Source organism: Puntigrus tetrazona, chromosome 25, assembly GCF_018831695.1.
Source record: "Puntigrus tetrazona isolate hp1 chromosome 25, ASM1883169v1, whole genome shotgun sequence".
NCBI classification, from domain to species: domain Eukaryota; kingdom Metazoa; phylum Chordata; class Actinopteri; order Cypriniformes; family Cyprinidae; genus Puntigrus; species Puntigrus tetrazona.
Genome location: NC_056723.1, coordinates 10,748,919 through 10,773,029, shown reverse-complemented (window position 1 = coordinate 10,773,029; position 24,111 = coordinate 10,748,919). Strand labels below are relative to the sequence as shown.

General features: G+C 37.6%; 1 protein-coding gene across 20 annotated transcripts in view; it reads left to right on the top strand.

The window, feature by feature from the left end:
- Positions 1-1,415: 1,415 nt before the first annotated feature.
- The window catches only part of cadps2 (Ca++-dependent secretion activator 2), a 122,195-nt gene continuing 99,499 nt past the window's right edge, over positions 1,416-24,111 (top strand). For 11 of the 20 annotated variants that reach the window (XM_043228808.1, XM_043228805.1, XM_043228816.1 and 8 more), the window contains exons 1-2: positions 1,549-2,160; positions 22,186-22,299. In XM_043228808.1, the coding sequence (XP_043084743.1) occupies positions 1,855-2,160; positions 22,186-22,299 (420 nt within the window). In that variant the 5' untranslated portion in view covers positions 1,549-1,854. Of the gene's footprint in view, positions 2,161-22,185; positions 22,300-24,111 lie in introns of all 20 variants that reach the window. The other 9 variants (XM_043228821.1, XM_043228818.1, XM_043228817.1 and 6 more) reach the window with 5 other exon arrangements.

The following is a 24,111-nucleotide window of genomic DNA, read 5'->3' as shown; positions in this document are numbered from 1 at the left end:
GCTTTCTGTCTTGTGTGTTCTTTGTGTGTTTCACTGTTTCGGCTAGGGAAAAAAAAAACATTTAAATATCTGGAATCCGTTCAGAATCATGTTTTAGTGGGAATTCATACCGATTTGAATAAACAATGTGTTCGCAATCTGTATCAATGTTAATTGAACTGTGCACTGAGTGGATTGTCTCATGTCTAATTACTGAATCTCAAAATGAAATGTTTTGACAAATCTAGTCTGGGTGGCAGACTTATCAAAGAGATTCAAGAGGCAGATTAGCTTTGATGAAATGAGGTTACAGAGAAAAATTGTCATCTATTTCTGTATATCAGCGGTGGCTGTTTAACGATAATGCACCTACACACACAAAAAAAGGTTCTTTGTCCTAATAACATTTCTTTCCTGTTTTAATTAGGGGGAAGGACTGCAAAACAAAATGGCATGATAATTAAAATATATGAGACTTTAAAGCTGATGTAAAACAAAAGAGGAGGCTCTAATGTGCCATTTGAACGGCTTGGGCTAATATTTGTTCTCAGAATGAGGCAGTGATGAGGACTAATTCTGTAAACCACCCACGTTATGAAAATTCATGCTCGGATCCTGCAGCCATCGCGATTCAAGGTCACTGTTCAGTTCCTCTGAGGTAATGACAGGCTGTCTGAAGGGTCTTATCTGATTATGTTTTATTTAATACTCACTACTCATATACTAAATGATTGTGCTGGGGCTGACGAGTTTAACTATCAGGCGAAGCGCTTTCCTGCAGGTCGTTGCAGTCATTCTCCCTGGGTGCAAAGGTCAGCAGGCCGAATACGAACAGCGCTTTGCTTTTATTGTTCAAATCTTTTTCACATAAATACATTTCTATTACTTTGCCACTGGGTAAAACGCCTTTCTACTGTGACCGACTGAGGCAATTCGCCCCCTAGTGACAGTCGAAGTCAACTCTTCATTTATTTACAGACCTGCTCGTTGACGTCTCCAGCAAAAGAGCGTTTGCTCTCCTCCTTTTGGAGATCATTTTCTGTTGTCCACAAGCGCGTTTTGACAAAAATGGTCGGAACTTGTGATTTCGCTCTCATATTTTAATTGGAGTACATGATTTGGGGTTGGCGGGTTGCTTACTCCGTGCCCTCAAGGTTACGTTTTTTTAAATGTTAATTTCACATTTAATTATCTGCGACTGAAAACGTGCCTGTTAGGGATACACAGCTTGTAATGTTTTTTTTTTTTTTTTTACTTTGCTGTTGATCATTCAGTTAATGGAATATTTCAAAAAATAAATTTTTGATTAGGGTTGATTAGCCAGAACTTTGCTGTCGGCATATGTATATGCTCATAAAAAAACACTTTTTTTATATACACTGCCTCTGCCGGCTATAGTGAACCTGATTGTCCAACGAATTGCGTTGGATTTTGATAATAACAACGAACATGTGCTGTGTTGAATGCATTAATGTTCTGACCAATTAATAGTGGTGTAAATTCAAGACGAAAACACCAGTTTGCGAGCCGCATCGGTACCTGCACCTTTAAGAAGGGAACCTCCCACGTGTTGCACGCTGTCCATGCCACAGGTTGCCTACCTGTCTCGCATAACTCTGCACTAACCTCGTCACGCTCACTTCACGAGAGAGAAATAAAGAATGGGGCTCGATCCAACCTCTTCTGAATCGCTCTCGGATTGACTCCGCCCTCAAAAGTCTCGCGACTGACACATTTGACATTCTCTCAGGAAAAAAAAAAACAACAACAACAAAAAAAACAAGTCGGCTTTTGCGGTCGTGGTCGTCAGAAACCTCTCGGGTTTCCTCGCTTTTCCCACAGCTGCGAGGAGTTGTCGCCTCTTGAGTGTCGACTATGCTGGACCCGTCCTCCAGCGACGAATCCGAGGGCGAACTACCACCTGAGGACGAGCCGCCCGTTAAAACCGGGAAACCTGCTAAAAAGAGTCCCAAACCTGAAAAGACGCCGGACGCGCCGCGAACCCAAACTAAGGAACCGGTCCCCTCTCCCGCCGATGCGGACAAGATCGAGCAGGAGAGACTTAAGAAAGAAGAAGCGGAGAGGAAAACTAAACTGCAAATTTATGTGTTTGTGTTGAGGTGTATCGCGTATCCGTTCAACGCCAAACAGCCCACAGATATGGCTCGCCGTCAGCAGAAGGTGAGTGACCGTTAAACCACTGTTTTTTAAATATTCCTCGCTTTAAATGGATGCGCGCGTGCCGCGCTCGCCTCAACCCATTGAACCCGCCACTGCCAAACCTGTTCACGGAGGCAAACTTTTGTCTTTTTACACCCATCGCATATAAATAGTACTTCTTTCAGGTTTTGAAGAAGATTTATAAGTTCTTGAGCATCTCACTTTTAAATGGTTATCATGCAGTGCCTGTGTTACCTGCTAACTATTTAGAGCATCAGATTGTTTGTGTTGATAAAATAGTGCAAGTAAAGGTTAGCACTTTTTTTTTTTTTTTTTAACTTGGGCTATTGTTGCTAAACGTCAAAAATGTTTTATGTGTGATAGCTGCATTATGCATGTATTCTATGGTGCCTGCATGTAAAACATTTTATTCCTAATAGCACAAATAACATAGCATACAAATACGTGAATTACATATGATGTGGGAAAAATCAATTAAAATTAAAATTGATTTTCTCAGTGCAGTTCACTGTACTTCATGCCAGAAAATGTTATTAAAATCACCAGTGGGATGTAGTGTGATCAAGAAAAAAAATTTCTCATCATATAGTTCATAGTCATATTATATGCATTGTGTACAAAATGGTTTTGTTGACTTGAGGTAACATTGTGCAACATCACTGCACAAATATACAAAAATGTAATATTTATTATTTCAGGTGGAACAAACTGGTAGAACTCTTTGGACAACCTCTAGGCGCCCATTTGAAAGAGCAGTTCCCCGAAGAACTTGCAACTTCATGCAAGAACTGTAGATTGTCAACAATTCCCTTAGTAACCCCATCAGAAGGCAAAAGGCTTTGAGGGACTTGAAACATATTTTGAACTTCTATGTGTACACAATATTTGAGGCACCTTCAGAAGGGTGCCTAGAGGCTCTCAAGAGGGTTCTTCCAGAGTGGCAGACCGAGGAACCCCAAATGTTGCCTCGAGTCTTCTTTTCATTTTTATGGTAAATGTTGCACCATGCTGCCTCAGGGTAATAAAGCGCTTGTCTTCACTTCAGAAGTTCTTGCAGATGAGATGGATAATATTAAAGGAATGACTTAGGGGAAAAATGTTTATGGTTACACTGCGTCATGGTTATTACAATATCTTTGGTTTTTTTTGCCATGATAGGCTACATTATGAGGAGGAATAGTTCATGACAATGGCCATCATTCGATCATCCTCCTTATTCCAAACCCATATGTGCTTTTGTTCATCTTTGGAAAGCAAATGAAAATATTTTGATTATTTTTGATTATTACTTGAATGTCTAGGTAATCTACGTTTTAAACTTGAGAGTGTGTGATTGGTGATACAATTGTTTTTTTTTTTGGCCAAACTATCCCTTTTTAAGTACAAGTGAGAGTGGTTAAACAGCAGCTTTGTTGTGAAATAATTTGTCTCCTCTTGGTATAAATGAAGAATCACTTATAAGAACAGGCACACATGCTATTTTTACCATCACACACCCACTACCTCTATCATATATACCGCTTTTGGAATCGACCTATTAGGTGATTTTAGTTTCTGCTTCTGCCTAATGCATGTAATCATACTTCTAAAGCTGGAAATATCCTCAAAGCAATTGTTAAAAAAAAAAAAAAAAAAAAAAAAAGACTGATAATAACCTGTCATCAACTTTGCACCTGTGGGATCTGTAAATTACATTTGTGCTAATCTTAGCTTTTATTTTTGCTCCAGGAAATCTTGAGAGATCCATCAGAATTTTAATTTTATGCATGGGCTGATAAACAACAGGTGGCAAATGAGAAAAATAAAGCTTTTCCCAAAAATTATCACGTGTTCATGACGATTCGTTAAGAAGAAATGTAGCGTCTCTGTGAAGGTATGTTCTGATTGACGCAGTGTTCACTGCTCCCTACTCTCTAAGCACGGCACATTGAAGTGGACTTAGCTGACAATAATCACTAACTAGTGACGCAGCGTGCAAAGACATTTGGGTGATTTTCCTCTCTCCACTTCCTGTGAAGTGACGTATTGATGTTCCATTATTCCCTATGCCGTTCGCAGGACCCTTCAAACTGAACGCGTTTGTTCCCTTCGAAGATGTCAGAATACTTTGCGAAGTTCATTTCGCCGTCCGCCTCCGTTCTAAGTGTTCTCATTCAGACACAGGAAATGATGTCACATGATGCAGACTGACTGAAGGCACAATATGTGAATATCCTAAAGCTCAGCATAATGGTGAATAGTGTATTTCAATACTTTTAAGAGCCCTACAAAAAAACGGCACTGAAAAGTAAAAAAAGAAATGTGCATCAAAAGCTAAAGTCTGAACCATTTTTAATGGTAGATTTTTGCAGCTAAACCGTGTACTTTGGGTATTTTTACCAGCAGTGTTTCCTGGGGTCATGATAACAAGCCAAACCTTGACCCCCTAGTGGCAGTATTCATAAGTGCACTTTAATTAGTCCAGTTTGTTGAATTGCCATGGATTCTACACTACTACTACTATTTTTAGGGGTGTAACTATTCACGTATTGTGTGATTCATGGTCATATTCCAAATCATAGTGACCATCTCTATCCTCGTTAGTGAAGACTTGATTGAACAAAGAATGCGCGTGTCATTATGTAGTCGTTGGAAATGCACTTGTCAAAAGAGAACAATGTCATTTCCTCATTATCTTCAGCTGGGATGTTCCCATGACAACGAACGCAGCACGGTGTATGTCAGCAGATGTCGCTGTTTTAATGCCACCCATGACGTTTTATTGTTGTTAGCCTAACTGTTGCAAATACACATGCATTTTATATTTAAAAATGATTTTAAAACATGCCAATATATTAGTTTTTAGGTGTATAAAACTTTTATAAAATGTAATTTTATACAATGCATCCATCGAATTGCTGACGCACACCGTGATGCGTTTGTTGTCATGGGAACATCCCAGCTGAAGATAATGAGAAAATGACATCGCTCCCTTTGACAAGTGCATTCCAAACGACTAAATAATGACACGCACGTCCTCTGTTCACTCCAAAGTCCCCACTAACAAGGGGATAATGATCACTTTGATGATTTGGAAAATGACCATGAATCGTACAATACAAAATACTTGAATCGTTACACCACTATTTTTTTTCTTGGCTTTTAATGTCAGAAATTACACTTGTGTGGATTTCAAGTGCTATGTGCGGTATAAAAAAAATTCTTGTCAGTTTAGTTTACTTGAATTCTCATCATACTGAGTCAATATACACTGTAGACAGAAATATTAAAAGACGAATTCTTAGAGATTCCTTTACATGAAGGTTTAGGTTCATAATTGCGTGTCTGTATGATCCTCCAAGTACAGTGCAAAAGCAGAAGAAAGCTGAGTTAACATGCGTACAATAAGACCCCCTGACCTCCATTAATTTAGAATTATACCCTGTTCAATCAAAATGCTTAAGGGTACAACCATGGCTGTAAAAGTAGGATGACACAAGTATCACCCTTATTTACACACAAAACCGAGAAGAAATCTACCTTTGGTCTTTGTTGAATAAATATTCCCAGTTGGAGGCGATCTTGAGAGTAGCTAGGGGCAGATTATTGATTTTTCTGTCATGGCTCATAGAAATATCTTTGCTGCCTAAATGAGAAAGTAACCTTCCCGGCTTCGCAGATCTGATCATGTGATATTCAAGTATTCCTTCAGGCACTATTTTCCTCCTGGATATGATGCAGGTAGTGAGAGGACTCCTTCACTGCACTGCATGTGATCAGCCATCCTTCATTTTTTGATATGCCACTCCACATGATAGAAGTCAGTCAGCGTAAGTATGCTCTGTTACCCTTTTGCAGTCACTAGGGACACATACACACATCTTCTGTCTTTTGAGCTGTCCAGAGTGTTTGAATGACTTTGTACAAGATCTTACGTGCTCTTATGTCGAGTTGAACCTGAAGGCATTGTTATGCATAAACGCAGATACACTGTCGCAAGTAACACAGTGCCTTTTTGAGTCCGTGCTATCAAACGCTATCTGATCCGGTCATGCACCAGCATTGTAGTTTTGCCCTCTTTAGTTTTTAACCTTCTCTTTTGTTATGACTTCTCTTATAGTGGTTTTCCTTTTTATTTACAGTCTTTGTGATAAGTAGCTTTAGGCACAAGGAAGGCGACATTTATGTGTTTTTCCCAAAGCCACCATGCTGTCAACCCACTTTTGTGTTATTCAAGTGCATTGCAGAGCTTTTATTTGGAGCACATGCTGTTAGACTAAAATTCAGTGCAAATGAACAATGGATTTGAATGTGGGCATCTTGAATGTGTCGTGAAGCCTCATTTGGATTAAAACATCCAAAATTATACCACATACAGTTTAAATGAATGCTTTGATTCAGAACTGGCTAGTGTCCAACTAGTGTTGGTTGCATTTTGGGACAAAGTGTGATTTATTAACTATTTACGTAGTCTTACAGTTTATTCCAGGACTATCTTTAGTGAGATAAGAGATGGAAAAGAGGGAAAACACTGCATTTATGTTTCTTCTCTGAGGGGAATATGTTTTTGTAAAAGAGTGGGCAGTTGGTAATTTCAGTTTGACAGAATAAATGGTATAATACTTGTTTAAAGATATAAATACTAGCTTCAGTCTGTTCCTTTTATTTGTGTTTAATCCAGATCACACTCATTATTTGAATGTCATGGCCTTATATGCTGTTATTGCCACTGGCTAGTTTCTCTAACCTGAAATATGGAAGGTGTAATAAAGGTGCCAAGATGAGCTTCACCTGTAAATAAAACAGACATCCCCATAGGCATTATCACACATTACTGTCTCGTGGCAAAAATACGCTGCCATTAAATTTCTATTTCAAAGGTAATTAAAGTTTGAATTTAATGGAGAGGTGAAGGTAATCTGTCGCTAATCAGATTTGATGTACTTGTTCCTAATGGATTACTCACACGACTGAGAGTCAGAGAACTAGAAAGCCCCTCATGCACCTGTTCACATCGTCGTTAGGATCTCCCAATGCTATGCCAGTGTGGGAAATGTTCATAATAAACTGTTATGTAGTATTTCTCTTCGACTGTAAACTGAATTATGTTGTCAGAATTGTAATGTTCAAATGTAACAGGAAAAAAAACAAACATCCTCGTGTTTCTTTTGTTACAGTTTGAACGATGTGGTGTCTGCTAATGTTAGAAAGCCACTATGTAGTGGAGCTTCTACTGTTGCAAACTGCATTCATCTCTGTTATATATGGGAGCCCTTATTGCTTAGTTTAAGCTGCAAGCCTTTCTTTAAGGTAAAAATCTGTGATTTGATATTCCCATTGAGTAACTCTCTTTGATCCATTCCTTTTATGGATTTGATTGCGTGTTTTGAGACATTGTATTGCAGTCCATACGGTTCAGCTTCAGCTCTTTGAAAGATGCCCTCACATTCTCCTCCAGTAATGTGAAATTCATGGTTGAATTTTCGATGCTGGCCAAAAAAATCAGTCATGTTCTTGACCGGTTTCATGAGATTCACCTGTGGAGCCTTATTCATTCATTCATCTGCTTGCCAGTATATGACTAATTACTGCAGAGCTAGAAGCGAGATGAATGCTCAGCAAGCAGAGAGGATATATTGGATTATATTGGTTATATCAAAATTGAATAAGAAAGTTTCAGTTCAGTCGTTACATTTTAATTGAGGTAGCAAACAGGATGCAACTTTGAAATTGAATGGAAATCATGTAACTTTTTAATAGCAAACCACAGTATGAGACAAATAAGAAAAATTTAATGTTGCATGACAAATACTTTAAATAGTTTTAAAAAGCTTTATAGACCTTATTGAAAGATTGATAAATTGGTTGATGAAAATATATTAATTTGAACGATGTGCTTTATAGCTGCCGTTTAATTTAAAGATACTGTATGTTATATTTTTACTTAAGCATACATATTTGTCCGTTAATAATGTTTGCTTTTGTTTTGGTCTGTGTGATTCCGCCCGCTGCCAGTTTACCCAGTAGTATTTCGACAGCCAGGGTTGCCACTTGGTGAGAAAACGGAGCATATTGCATCAACATGTTCTCACTCCCAATTCGTCACATATTGAGGCTTGGTCAGGACCCTTTTACGTTACTTTTTGATGCATACGTTTTTAGACGTGCAGGTAGGGCTGGGCTATATATCACTCAATATATTAATGTGCAACTTGTTAGTAAAGCCAGTTCTTTGATTAGCGGTAAATCTCCATCACCTTTTCAATTGGACAGTTAATACACAGAGCCATAGATCACTGTCAAGCTACGCAATATAACAAATGAATCACTTACAGTGTGTAAGGCTTGTCGCCTTCCATTGTCAATTATGCTTGTTCCACCTGCGTGTCTTCAATCTGGCAACCCATGTGAGCGTCATGAAGAGGAAGGACGGGAGAAGCAATATATTGAATTTGGACTGCAGACTACCCATTTCAACCGCTAGCTGTCAATATTACATACTGCAACTTTAATACTTTTCAGTAAAGTCAGTATGGAAGAACACGCCATTTTTCAAGTAGCAATTACTTAGAATTTTGTTGAATTATCATTCAGTAAATTTCTCATCTTGCTATTGCTGTTCATATTTCACTTCAGTTTCCTCTGGGGCATGGTCAGTTCAATTCAGATTCAACTAATGAACTGAAAGGAAGCCAATTCCTCATTTTTGAATTTAGCTTGAAACTGAAACGTGGTACCAATATGGCACCCGGTACCTTAAGTAACCGGGAATTACAGAACTGAATTAAAATGCAGATAAAAGAAAAAAAAAAAAAAAAAAAAACATGAAATATTTCCTTTTTGTGATCTTTTTGTGGAAGAATGAGGCACAAAATATGTTCCATAGGCTACTGTAAAAAAAAGAAAAATACATTAGCTGCATTTGAGTGGTTATTGTATTTGTTTTCTCATTCAGAACTTTATATGTTCTGTTTACTCAGTTTCAGTGTTAGCTCCACTTTGAGTTTGTATGAAACCAACATCATGTGTTTATAGTTCTAATGGCCAATCCATCTTTTTTGAGGAAATTTTTGTTTATTAGTTTTTTTGTTTTTTTTTAATAAGTATCGTTTCAGGAACAGTTTAGGCACAGAACTCTTTTAAAAGTATACATTTGGCACCGGCATCAAAAAAAAAAACCCCAAACGATACCTACGCTTCCATTGTGTAGAAAGTGAACAAAAAAACTCTGGAGAGATTAGTTACATAGATTAGTTATAAATTGTTCATCTCAGCTTGTATATTGAAAATATTTAGTCAAGTAACCTTTAATGTTTTTTGGGGTTTTTTTTGATCCAAAGGAATTTGTAGCATCATCAAGTTTGTTTTATTATGTAGGTACAAGTACAAATACAGGAATGGCTACTCATACAGTTTGTTTGGACTAATATGAGTAGGAGTGTCTGCTGAATAACTAAATCTAAATGTGAATATCTGCCCACTGGGAGACTAATCTCTGTTTATGAGCCAGATTCCCTGCAGATGAGAGCTAGCTTCTGTCCTTGCAAATTGTTTGCTTTCCTTTGCTTTACACTCAGACTGTCAAGTGGGCAGAGGCTTTTCTCTCTAGCTGTCTCGCTGCATTTCTTTCCTACCTTTTTCTCTCTGCATCTCTCCCTCTTCGCCTTCATTTTTTTTCATCTGTGCGTTGTTTCTCAGTTTTCTGAAGAGAAGCCCCATATGTTTGTACTCATGTGCTCGCTATTATGATAGCTTATCCATTTCTTGATGGCGAACAGCAGCCTGGAAATCACACTGATGGATGTCCCACTCATTCCTCCACATATGTCTAATCCCTTGGCACAGTCTTGTGCATAGTTTTTTGGCCTGTTTTCCTCTTCTGAATAGCTGTGTGATTTAGTTTATGTAAGCAGACTTGCCTCTGTTTCTCCACAGGAGATGAGTCCTTGACTCTGGCGGGGGAGATTGGCAGGCGGATGCCTCGCTGGAGGCAGAGTCCCATCTTCTTTGTCATATTTCCCTTCCCTTGTCAGTTTTGCTCTCCATGAGATGCATATCTCCACACAGTGTTATGTAAGGCCATCTCCTTGCAGTGCAATGATAGGAAGTCACAGCGAGGTTTCAGCGGGTGCTTGCCTCACTTGGCACTCCGCTCTACCATGCACGTTTGGGGCGAGTGTACTATGTAAAGGAAGTATTCAAACAGTTTGCGAGCAACTCCCCGTTTGCTAGGAATCTGCAGGTGGGTTATGACCTTGCAGAAAAATCTGCTTTGTGAAAATCTTTAGAGAACAGCAGGTGCATAATGAGGCGGCGTGGAGCAGCAGCAACTCTGAAATACAATTGTTGCGCTCGCTGAAATCTCTTGCATTGGGTAATTCCATTACCCACCTACCCACGTAATCTGCCTCCTCCTGAAAAAGGTTCAGGCTCTACCAGAAGCCAAGCAGGAACGCTGCAGTGTGGCGAAAGTGCAGAGCACATGCAATCTATCAGCATTGCTATCTTATCTCTGTTGTGCCTGCTGTCGTCATTAATGCTTTGTTTGTCCGGTATACAATGCTATCTGTATATCCCTACCTCATTCTCCATCCCTATGAAATTGTGGTCTATTTCTTGAATGGTTTTAGTCAGTCAGATTCTCTTTCTAATGATGCCCATGGCGTTTTTTACTTGCTCGCCAAGCGTTAGGGTGTTGCTTCTTATTTAGTCACAGCCAATGGCAGATATGTGTTTGACAAGCTTTGTGCTTTGTCTCAGTGTTAGGAAATGTTTTATTTAGACTCGCTAGAGTTTGGATGATGGGATGAATATCTGCTGAAGCATCATGCCATTATTTGTTGAAATTCTCAATTTTTGCTTTTATAAGCCTGTTATTTTATAGTTCATATGCTGAATAAATCAAGAATAAACAGCTGCAGTCTAGAAGCAAATGCTCATTTAATTGGGCAAACTGCTCTCAGAGCACCTGTTGTCTCAAAACTGAATATTTCCTACTGGTGGCTACATACGGTTTTTGTTTTTTTTTAGCCTTGAATAGGACTTGATATGAATGCTGATCTGGAAGATAGTAATTGTTTAGCAATATAAGTATATTTGATTGAACATGCAGTCCTTACAATATTAATACATCATTAACAAACTTCCAAGGCTTCTCCTTTTTGTGTGTGTGTGTGTGTGTGTGTGTGTTTCCCCTACTGAAATAATAAACCGTGCATGCAGTAGATCCTTTCGTGTGAAATTGGGAATGACACTTTATATAAGCAATCATTCTGACTTTCATGCCTTATCCGTCAGCTTGCACTACTCTGATTCAGTTTTGTGTGTTACAGTACGTATTTTAAACTCTTGTTTTATGAATGGTTGTGTCCACAGGCAGATGCTTATTCAGTTGCACGTGATCTTCTTTTCCTTAGACTACAACTTTCACATTTTTGAAATTGTCAATATTTTAATCAGTTACTAGTTAAAATTACTTAAAATAATGCATTTTTTCCCTGTTTTGTCCTCCATTTTAAATCTTGTGCATGCACATATTCACAATTTGATCATCCTTAAATGTCAGTGACAGTAAAATCAGTATTTCTGTGGTTTACTGATTACTATCAGTCTCATGTTTCCATTTGTGAGACCACTGAAATACCGTAAGTATCTTTTTCTTGTTCCACCTTCACACCCAATAAAGATTTCTTTGGTCATTGTAGCTGATATGAAGTGGAGAGCCTTGAGTCTCTTGAGCTCAGATTAAGTAAAGAGCTATAAAATCAAGGCTTCAGTGAGGGCTTGAGATGTGAAATGTGAGAAGAGTGCAGATCAGGAGATTGAGGGGTTCACTCGGCCACTTTGAAGAGTGACAGAAGGTCGAGAGCATGAAGAGGAAGAAGGGCTTGTCAAGAGACTTGGGTCAAAAGCATAATTGCAAGCTCTTTTTCTGGGTAACTGTTCTCGCACTTGCCAGAATTTTGCCTGAGGACGCACCCGGAAGCTCCCTCTTCCCTCCTGCATCACGTTTTGCGTGACTCAGAATAGTACCAGAATGGGGGCTGAAAACGGAAAACGAGGAGGAGTGAAGAGATTGAGGAAGCGGATGCTGTTGAGTGAGAGGAGGTGAAAGTGAGCAATCGGCCATAAAGGACATCTGTATGCAGATGAATGCGCCTCTGTCACCACCTACGTACCCTTGAGAGAAAGCATGCCAATATATCACTTCAACGAGGGGCAATCTCTGGTACCGAGATGCAGGAAACCAATGAGCAGAGATTTGAATGTTGTCCACTCTGAAAATGAATAGTGTACCCAGCTACAATGAGTCTCACTGGATTGCCTAGGCATAAACAAATTTAATGTATTATTTTTAATAAAGAAAAAAACTAGACAGCGTAGAAGTCTTAAGCTGTGCACATACTGTACGGTTTTGGCCACAATTTGGCCATCTGGGACAAATTTCATAAATCCTCAAAGATTCCTTCGATGTGTTTTGGAAGTCTGTGTATACATTCATCCTATAATGATAAAAATCCACCCAGGGATTTTATTTTCTAAATGCCTATTTTAAAATCCCCTTTTTGAATTAGGGCTGTTCTGAGATTCCATCCAGAATGATGTAGTTCTGGACAGGCCCCTATGATAGTTGATAGACAAGGTCGTATTACCTTAGACCCGCCCTGAGTGAGCTGGCATCAGTCCACCATTGTGTCTACTCTGGTGCAGAGGAAGAAAAGATCTTTTAAGTTAAGCAATTTGAAGTGTTAATTTGGTCAGCAGAGTTTGGCATTGGCATTTAAAGCAACATGGATTACAATGGCTTTCTAAAAACAGAGTTGTTTTTGACAGGATTAAGAAGGTGTTATACTACCATTGAAATTGGTTAAATGTTAACCAAAATATGTTATATGATGTTGCTAAAAAGAACATTATTTAGTTTATTTGTGTAATGCAATACGTTTATGTCGTTTGAGATGCAAAAAATACATTATTTTCCACATACTGTACATTTTTGTTTCTTCTCTATGCCCCGCCTCTTGAAACGGGTAGATTTGTACAAAGCTCACTGTTTTAAAAAAGTGAGGTGTGCTCAGTTTGGGCAACTATCCATTATTTGCAGAATAAAACGCATTACAAACTCAGCATTTGTTGCATCCAGTGGGGACATAATTACTGATTATCATGACTTGGTACTATCTTTTACTCAACACATTGCATCATGCCTTGTAAACATAACACCATGACTGCATTCATGATCGGAGAAAGGACAAACAACAGTACTACTCTTCACTGCTCAAAACTTGCTTTTGAGTAGTAAGTAGCAGGTTCTTTTGATAAGAAAACATTACTTAAAGGTTGTGAGTCACAACCTCCAGACTGTCCTTTCAGAGGTAGAATTGCTCCACTGTATAGTCTCTGTGCACAGCCAGTATAGGCTACTCTCCAGGTTTTAGTCTGTCCTTTGTAAATGTGCTGAACACACTCTAATATATGTGTTGAGCTTGTAAAATTGAAATTACATCATATGACCCCTTTAAGACTCTAAAGCAGGGGTGTCAAACACAATTCCTGGATGCAACCTAATTAACCTGGATGCAACCCTAATTAAACACACCTGATCCAGCTAATCAAGTACTTCAGACATGCATAGTATGTGTGTTTTAGTAGGGTTGAATCTGAACTCTGCAGGGCTCCGGCCCTCTAGGAATTGAGTTTGACACCCCTGCCCTAAAGAATCATATCAGCTTGTGTAAAATGGTCATCCAATGACCCCTTTAAGGTCCCATCCCCCAGTTGTCCACTGGAAATGTCGGCAAATCTATTGACATCCAGGTACACAACAGTACAACATATTATATAGGCTGTATGTCATTTTTTGCAACTTTGTTGCTTAAGTAAAATTGCACCTTTTTTTAGAAGCATCAGTCAAAGAAGAATAGGTGAAATCGACAAGTTTTCTTTCTCCACCCATTTGTGTAAAAAAAAAAAAAAATCAAAATCAAAAACAGGATAACAAAAACGTGTCAAACTTTCTTATGGTTTGCATCTGAGACTCATAGTGTTGTTCAAGGTGACTCAATCACATCTGTCCAAGAGACAAGCGCAGAACCTTCAGAACACCTTGTTCGCTTCCCTCAACAAGTTATGACACATTCTCAAAGAAATGTGAGGGTTTGGAAATAAGCAGGAACAGCTGAAAACATGGTGTGGGCGTGTAAACGTACACTCATACACAGCATGCAGCTCTTTATCAGTGGTGAGCAGAGAGCAGCTTCAGGGCAACGCAAGTCGTGACAGACCTGTAGGACAGCAAGATGCACCATGGTACCTCTCCCCTGCTGTTACCCACAGCGACTTCGCAGCGAGTTCCCATGGGAAAGGACCAGCGAGATCCAAACATGACACAAGGAATCAGTGTTTTCGCCTTAGCAGATGGTGGAACACAATAGGAAAGGACAAACACTTCACATAAAGACTAGACCTTACCTAAAAAAGTAAACTTCCGTTTCAGAGAGATAAAATTGGTTTGACTTAGTGGTAGACATATTGACAGCATTTGGATTTCTGGGGGAGTTTTCAAGCAAGCTTCAGTGCCAGTCTGTCATCACATCATCTCCTGTCCACATCTATGTGTGTCAGATCACTGACAGCACTGTCAGACTGTATGTCATGATAATTTGATATGACATGACACAACGGCTTTTGAGCTCTGACAGGTAGTACATATATATATATATATATATATATATATATATATATATATATATATATATATATATATATATATATATATATATATATATATATACCTACTTAATAGTTACTCATTGTGCTGCTTTTGGTACTTTTTTTTCGGTGTCATACACCCACCACATTCTACCGGTCGAGCTATTTTCAGTCAGGCATTTGTGTGGGCTCCTATCATTTGAGGCTAGTTCTTATTGCTGGCCTGAAGAGCTATTCTGTTTCATGCAGTGTCTCCATCAACTGCAACCTAATTGTGCCACTACTTAGAAACCCTCTCATCTTTGAAAGAATAGCCATGGGGAGATGTTTTCCTTTTTTCTTTTATTTTCCATCTTCAATATCATTCAGCCCGTTGCTCGTCTCATCTGAATGTCTGATCTTTGTCTTTGTTCCCTGCTGTCTCCTTTTCTCTGTAAATGTCTTCAACTTTCTTTTCGCAAGTCACTCCCACCTATTCTTCTGAGTTCTGTCCTACTTGATTTATGTAAAGTCAATATGAAATCAGATCTGACATTATTTACTTTCCCCCAGTCCTTTTGTTCTCTTCTGAGCATGTAATTTTAAAGGAAAATATCTTTTGTAATGTTTTATCACAGTACTTCACTTCTGACAAAACTTTACTTTAGCCATTTTGGCTATTGGTTAATGTTAAATAATGTTCTAAATAATAAATAATCTTACCAATAGCTTTTATAGTTAACGGTTTGTTTGAAAACTTTTTTCTATGGAAGTAATACCAAAATGTGGATTGAAAGAAATTGTCAGTGTTTCCATTGAGATACTTTCAAGACTTAACTTTGAAATCTGTGCTTAACTTTTAATTTCAAAAGTGGCTCAGGGTTGCATGTCATGAGGAGTGTAGACTTTTAAAAATCAACTGTGAACTCTGTAGAAAGATCAGGAACCTCTTTTTTTTATGGAGGTTCATTTCCCAATCATTTCCATTGAAATAAAATGTTCTTCTCTTTTTAATTTTTTTCTTGTTTAGTATCTTGGTTCTCTTTCAAGATAAATGCATTTAGAATGCTGTATTATATTGGCTGTGATCACAGACAGGTACCAAATAAAGACATCCATTACACCTATGCTTTACTTCATCCACTGGAACACCACTCTCTTTGGAAAGCATGTGCACAATAATCTATTTATGCACTATCTCGGCCACCATTCACTGCCGTTATAAAGCTTGGAAAAGCCAGGACATTTTTAATGATAGTATTCATCTGAAAGAAGAAAGTCGTATACACCTAGGATGGTTCGACAGTGAATAAATCATTGGGTAATTTTCATTTTTGGGTGAACTATCCCATTTAACAATGATAGGAAATGCCTGAATAAACAGCAAGCCAGAGAATTTCCTTCCTGACCCTAGGTCACTGACAGAAAATGGTGATGGCAACTTTCACTTAGAGAGCGATCATGCTGTCCTTTCAGAAAGTTTGGTTATAACCCTCAAATATTGACGTTTACAACACTCCATACATAAATGTACGCACACTTTGGTTTGAGTGGCTATTTAGTGCCGTTTGGCAATGTGTTTCCACTAATGGGCTTGAACAAAGGCTCGTCGCAGAGACAGGAGCAGCCATCAGGGTTGTTAGCTCTGCATGTTGTTCTGTGATAAATGTCTGCAGTGTTTCTTCTCCATTAGCTCCCAGTGGTGCTGGTGGGAATCACTGTCGTATACACAAACACGTTTTCTCCTCACTCCTTTATTGCTCTTTTGTTTTTCTCTCTCTCTCTTTGCTTTTTGCTGTTTGATCCTTATAGGAACTGCTAGGGGAGGATGTTTGTTTAGTTAAAAACTCAATCACAGGCAGCCTATATGGAGTGGAGGAAGCTTGTAAGATAGCTTCTGATTTAACTATAAATTGTTTTTCTGTAACAAAGTCAATTGTAACACTCTTGTGAGTTTGTAGTAATTGCTCAGATGGCAGAGTTTTAAACTTGAATTTAGCATGGCATACTACTATGTTACTATTGTTGATGTATATAATATGTTTATTGTACGCAACGTGTGGTTTTTTTTTATTAGATAATTGGATAATCTAATATTTCCAATATTATTTATTTAAATGGAAAATAAGTAAGTTTATATACAGCTGTATTTCTTTTGATAGACTGCATTCACTAAATTAAACGTGACTTTTAGGTCATATAAAGTTGTTTGAAGTGTTTTTACTGGCAGGATGTTGACTATGAGTGTAGGATGCTATGGAGTATAATTTCACATTCTAGCTTCCTGGCTATCTTCTTAATCTAATGTTTGTTTGTAGATATTAAAGGCTGGAGTTTCGATGAAGCAATGCATTGAGGCATGTTTGTTGAAGGAGAGGTGAGTGTGTGTTTGATTAGTAGGAGGAGTGTATGTTTATCAAGGCTTGAGAAGAGAGTTGTTGGTGACACCTGTTCCATGACAGCCTTGTGGACTTTCTCGTGAGCCTTGTGACACTTGATATGTTGGAGTGAAGGAAAAGTTACACTTTTTCATGTGCAATCACTATAAATCGTGATAGTCTTTTAGTTCCTTGGTGGTGTAAAAGAGAAAATCCTGTCATTATTTACTTATTTATTTACACAAAAGGAGATATTTGAAAGAATTCTTGTAATCTAACAGTTGTTGATCCCCATTGCATTTCTTTCACTGTATGTACGTCAGTGGAGACCAACAACTCTTTATTACTTTAAAATATCTTCTTTTGTGTTCAACATAACTTATTTTGGTTTGGAACAACATGGTGAGTAAATCATAACCAAATTTTCAACTTTTAGCTTCATTCTACGCATCCTCTCAATAGCTTTTAATTTTTCTAAATTGTATCCATTGAAGAATTTTGACTTCATAGCTTAAAATACTTCAGACATCAGGATCTGAATGTCTGGACTCATTAAGGAAAGGTGGCAGCTGGTATTCAGTTCATGATTGGTGTTTTACCGTTTGCTGGTGATATAAAAAAAAAAAAAAAAAGAAACAGAAGCGACTTGCTGCAGCTGAATTACTGCAGGAGTCTGGCTGGTCCTTGGAAGCCGACTCTTGCCACGCAGTGGATGATGTTGCCATGACGATGTGAAGGGGTTGTCATGCTCAGGGAGTGGCAAAAGCAAAACGCCATCAATGGAAGAAGAACAAAAGAAAAATAAATTTTAAGAACGAGAAAATGGAGACCATCTGTACAACAGGCCTATGATATCATAGCAAAATAAACTAAATGAAACTCCAATACTATACACCTATACTGAGTGTGCAGCTATCTATGTATGCTAGATGATGTGATCTCATGCCTCAGAACCCTTCAGGAGCAGTAATGATGTTTATTAAGTGCTTTTGTTGTGTTTTTGGGTGGGTGTGTGAACTAGAGTATACCTGAACTCTAAGGCTAATATGCTTTCCCCCACGACAGTCACCATTTGAGAGACTTTCTCTCTGTTGATGTCTCACTATTAGCCACAAACCAGTAAACTTTAGATTTTTCTTCTCATGTCAATTTCCACTCAGGCAACCAGGTTGTTGTAAGCTGATTTCACACTGGAAAAAATCCAGTTTGATTTTATGAATGGCACAACATACCTGTATCGCAGTATACCATAGTATCTGGTTGACACTCCAACACAGTTCTTTTGGCCATGATTCGAATGTTTGGCAGTTCAGATTTACTCCTTTGCTGTCTTTTTTGAGTTTCTTATTATATTCATGTGGCATAGAATCAAGGCATACGTTTCCACTGTATATTACTAAAGGTAATGCTATTACATGCTATTAACTGCTGTTTAAGCTGCAGCTTCTTCTGAGACAATTTGGACTGTATCATATGATTTTTCAAGCTAGAAAGACCAAACTCGGGTCAGACTTTCAGACTGGTATTGCGAGGTTGCAAATATTATCTAACTTATGATTTTCTTATGACAATTTTACTTGCGAAACTTGTAGAGTGTTTAAGCTGTCTATCAGTAACCAGGCTTAATGACTATTCTTAGACAACATGATAAATCAGACTGGCAGCCTAATAAAACATGTCGGTGTCAAGCTAATCAAGCAACATGCTAGTAGTGTTAGAAGCATACGAGCAACATGTTAATCATGTTAGAAGCATGTAAATCTTGCTTAAAACATGCTAGTAGCACGCTAATCATTCTAACCACATTCTAATCATGCTATCAACATGTTAAATCGTTAACAATGTAACTAAATTTTTGGACAAATTTGACAGCCCTAGTCTAATCTATCAATCAATCTTTTACAACTGCTTCAAACTTTCAGGCTAGGTTTTTTTTCATGCAAACTTTAGTTTGACATTTTTACTTTTTAATGCATTTGGTGATTTTATCCAAAGCAAGTTATAGCGGGCACAAACTATGATTTTCAGAGTTATTGGACACTGCTTGTTGGATCAGTGACAGGGGGCGACACATGACTTATCTTCTCAATAGGAAGAGTCCCCAATAGCTCTGTCTGGTCTACAAACTACATTTCACATGCGAGACTTGATACAGGAAATAATGCAAAGTCACGTAACCGACAGGTGTTCTCAAGCAAGAATAGATTTGTTTGTCAGAAACGGTGAACTACTTTGGCTTCTCTCAGCTCATCTCTTTGATAATCGCGTAATGCATGTTATTACTCAATCGCAAACAAGCATTTCCCTTCGATTCGGGGCATTTTGGTCCCTACTATATAGTATGCGAAAAATGGGTAGGCAAGGAGAGTAGTATGTTCGAATTTATAGTATTCGAAAAACAGTTGCCAAGAAATACCCGGATGACTTACTGCTTCCGCCCATATTCTGCAATATGCATACGATAAACACTTTACTATCCCATGAGGCCACGGGAGAGGAGACATCGTATTCAAAAAAAGAGTGGGAAACCGGAGATGTGGCTTTTTTCAAGTGTAAGTAACGTTATCTCACAGAACAACATTGTTCACTGTGGTTAAGTTGCACTTGTTAAAAGTAATCAATAAGTTTAAACATGGTTAATACGTGCTGTTAGAGCCTACTCAAGTAGTATGCTTTTAAACTACAGGAAGGCGGTTACTGGGAATTAATTATTTGCAACATTTTTCGACACAATTTTAATAGTTGTTATTATCAACAGTGCTAACATATTGCAAAAGTCTTGTCCATACTTTTGATCACTTTTATTTTCTTTACCACTCACTCCATGCGGATATGAGGGATATTTAGAGCAACTCTGCCAACATGCTTGAAATGATAACATTGCCTTATGGACAAGAGTGAGTGAATTGCTGGCTCACAAAGAGACAAGGCCGAATCGATCACAACTGAAAGTGAATAAGCCATTGAAAGCGACACAACGCAGAGTGCTACACGGAGAAAAAAATATAAGCACCGTGCTGTAGTTTGGTTCTCTGTTGCACTCATTAATGAGCACCTCTGGTTAAAGCGCTAACAGCGTCAGCAGCCAGAAACGTATTCTCAACATTGTACGCAACTCCAGCTACAGTACGTGTCTGAATTTTCATGGCTTCTGTTTATATTTGGAAACGGATGTGCTCTAGAATGCTAATTCAAAAACTTCATGAGGCATAGCTTCAGATGTTCGACAGATTCATGCCATCAAATTAAGGATATCCCGTAGGTTGCAACAACTCAGTGGGAATTTTCGAATTTACAGTGGTTATAAAACCGTTGACTGTCGTAGCACATTTAATGTCTGTTACATTTGCCTGTGGGTTCACCAAGCATTTGACAGGAAAGAATATCTTCATTACTTTTCAGGATCACGGTCAGGGTGCTTTATGTTCTATTGCAATGCATCATGAGTTTCTAAAAAATGTTAATAAAATGGTATTTACATCTGAAAGTACTGCTTATGTCTTTTAGAATTATATGTGTACTGTAGATAGGTTTGCAACTTGGTGTCTTCACGTGGCTTATATGCAGACAAATCTGACTTTTTATATTATTTATGATGTGCAAAACACATCAATGTTTTCTACTGAAGATATATTCTGGTTATACTTAAAAGCACATTCAAAAGTTCGAGTTTGGAAAGATGTTTAAATGTTTTTTTAAAGAAATATCTTATGTTTATAGAGTTTGCATTTAATCAAAATTACAGTAAAAACAAACTGATAGCGTAAAATATTATTTAAATAAATAGTTGAATGCATTTTTTAAAAATATAATCTGTGTTTAGTAGCACTTTATTTTACGGTTACACCTGTTAGTTGCTTACTAGCATGCATATTGCTAGAATATTAGCCATTTATTAGTGCTAATTAAGCACATAATAAAGCCTTAGTCCATGACCTTATTCTTCATCCCTAATCCTGCCCAATACCTCAAACCTAAACAACATTATTAACTATTAATAAACAGCAAATTAAGAATCACGTAGTTAATAGTTAACAAGTGTTACCTCTTCTAAATTGTTACATATTCTTTTAATGCCAAGTTGAATATCCAGCATCGTTGCTCTAGTCATTACTCAGTGCCATACGATCCTTCAGAAATCATTCTTATATGCTAATTTAAAATCTGATGATAATAAATGGTTCACGAATGTTGAAAACAATTGTGCTGCTTAATATTTTTGTAAGAACCATAAAACGGCTACATGTATTTTTGTGTTGTCGCAGAGTTACCCAACAGTTTCTTCTATTTCCAACTCAAGACAAAGTCTCTGCCAAAGCTGGTTTTCGAAATGGCCATCCTGGATGTCAATTTATGAGTCATATCTATGATTATGGCTAAGAAAAGCAGTTAATAGTCCTGATTTTTAAAGCAGCCTCCTTTCATGGTCCCTGTGGGTAAATTTGATTAGAAATAACCCCCTCCAAACAACATCAAAGGCTATGACTAATGTTTTTTCTTTTTTTTTCCCAAGCAGATTTTTTTTTTTTGAAGAAAAATATTGCTATTTTTTTTTAATAAAGATGTGTTTCCTTCAAAACATTATCGATGTATTTGTTTTGTAGTTTCTGCTGAAGCACATTAAAGGATGGAAAAATAATTGTGTTTTTCCACTCGCTATTCATTACCAAAACATCAATAACAACATTTCTGAATACAAACGAGTAAAATGAGGATATTTATGCTCATGGAAAGCCATTTTGATGTGCTTTAGAAGTGAACTGCACTTAAATAATAACATAATTTAACAGAAAATGGCATTTTTAAATTGACACATGCTCAACAGAATTGCGTTGCATACTTAGCGTTGCTAGAAGAGGTGCTACAGTGAGCATTATCATAAACTCTGTTTTGCTATGGTTATTTATTTATGCTAAAGAAAATGAGATGCCCCAGATAGACCTTCAGTTAACTCCTCTATTTCTTTTTCTGTTTTCAGCTGAACAAGCAGCAGTTGCAGGTGGTGAAGGAGCGTTTCCAGGCCTTCTTGAAAGGGGAGATGCAGATCGTTGCAGACGAGGCTTTCTGCAATGCAGTGCGGAGTTACTATGAGGCAAGACTGATTTTAATTTCTACTTCATTTCTATTTCTCTGTTAGGGTGTTTACAGCCGGAGTTTTGATGAGGAACGAACCTCACAACCATTAGAAACTTGTTTTACATTTACTGTAAAGACATTTTGACACGTTTTACAAAACAAGCAAAAACAAAAAAAACATATATATTTACTTAAATTTTACATTTAATTTAATGTGTTGCCATTTCTTAGTCAAGTTCTCACTTGAGGAACTTCTTGGAAGTAGTAGTCTCTCCAGGTACTTTTCGGGATACTATTGAATACTATGAATTCTGACAGACTAGTATTTTTTACTTGCTGTTTGTGCCTACTACTGTATGGGAGTAGGCATATTCAGACATTTATAAGTTGGGCTGCTTATATGTGTGCAGAAAGTGTGGGAAATAAACAGTTTCCAGATGCATCTGTATTTACAGCATAGCTGCCTGGCTGTCCTCTTTGCACTTGAATTTTAATCCCAACCAAAATATATATCTCTGCAAAATCTCTTGCTCAAATCCAGTGAAGTAAATGTACTTTGTAAGTGCCTTTTTTCAAGTTTTGTGGATTTCAATCGAAAGCAAGCGTGACTAAAGGCTGTAATACACTACATGACTGTTTATGATGATTTTAAAACATTAGGTATCGTACAGATAACTGTAGATGGTGTCTACGACAACAACATAAACAAACGTTACTGTGCATGCATGCTTTTGTGGCCCTAACTCTACTTCCAGTAGACATCCCAATGAAATCCATAACAACAGCTAAGACCTTCTACAGTATGTTATTTTTTGATAGCAACTAAAATATGCTTGCTGCATAAATCAGATGGATGTGTAAAAAAATGCAAATTTATTCTCTGCCAGTAGGAGGTGCTTTTTTTTAAAGAATTTTAAACATGCATTATGGGCTCATGTTTATTCAACTAAGCCTTTTAGAAAATCGGTCAGTTTTTTAATCGTAGCGGGTCGCCACAAATAAATAAATTGTATGGGAAAACACATCCCACAGCACAGTAACCCAAGACTGTTTTGTTAAAGGAACAGCTCACCCAACTATACAAATTTTGTTATCATTTGCTCACCCTTGAGTAGTTTCAAATCTGTATGAATTTCTTTGTTGTGCTGAACAGAAAGGTAGATATTTTTAAGAAAATTTATAACCAGGCTGTTTTGGGTCACCATGGAAGTCAACGGTGACCCAAAACATCCTGGTTACAAACTTTCTTCACAATATTTTTCTTTGTGTTCAGCACAAGAAAGAAATTCATACAGATTTATACAGAACCTGCAAAGAAGTTTTAAAGAAAGGTATAAGTTTGTACGTTAGTTAGTTAGTTAGTTAGTTAGTTAGTTAGTTACAAATGACATGTAATCAGTCAGACGGTGAACACTGTTAAGGGAACATATAATCATTGCAATTGTGATTAAAAGTTGCAGTGCAAAAGGTCATTCCACCCCAATATTACATTTTTGTCATTAATCACTTACCCCTATGTTGTTCAAAACCCATGAAAGTTTTATTTGTCTTTGAAATGGGGGTCAACCGATATGTGTTTTTCAGGGCCGATGCAGATACCGATTATTACAGATCAAGTAGACCAATATGTATGCATGTCAAAATTAAGAATAACTGACAAAATCTGACATAAACTGCCTTCCCTGTTGTTGGTTAAAGGAATGTAGCGAAAGGGTCAGTAACCAGAAAGCCTATAGTACGCAGTGTTTCTCTACACTTCATATTATGCATGTATTAAGGTCAGGTATGCACATTTTACTTTTAGATTAATGTCTGAGAACTTGATATT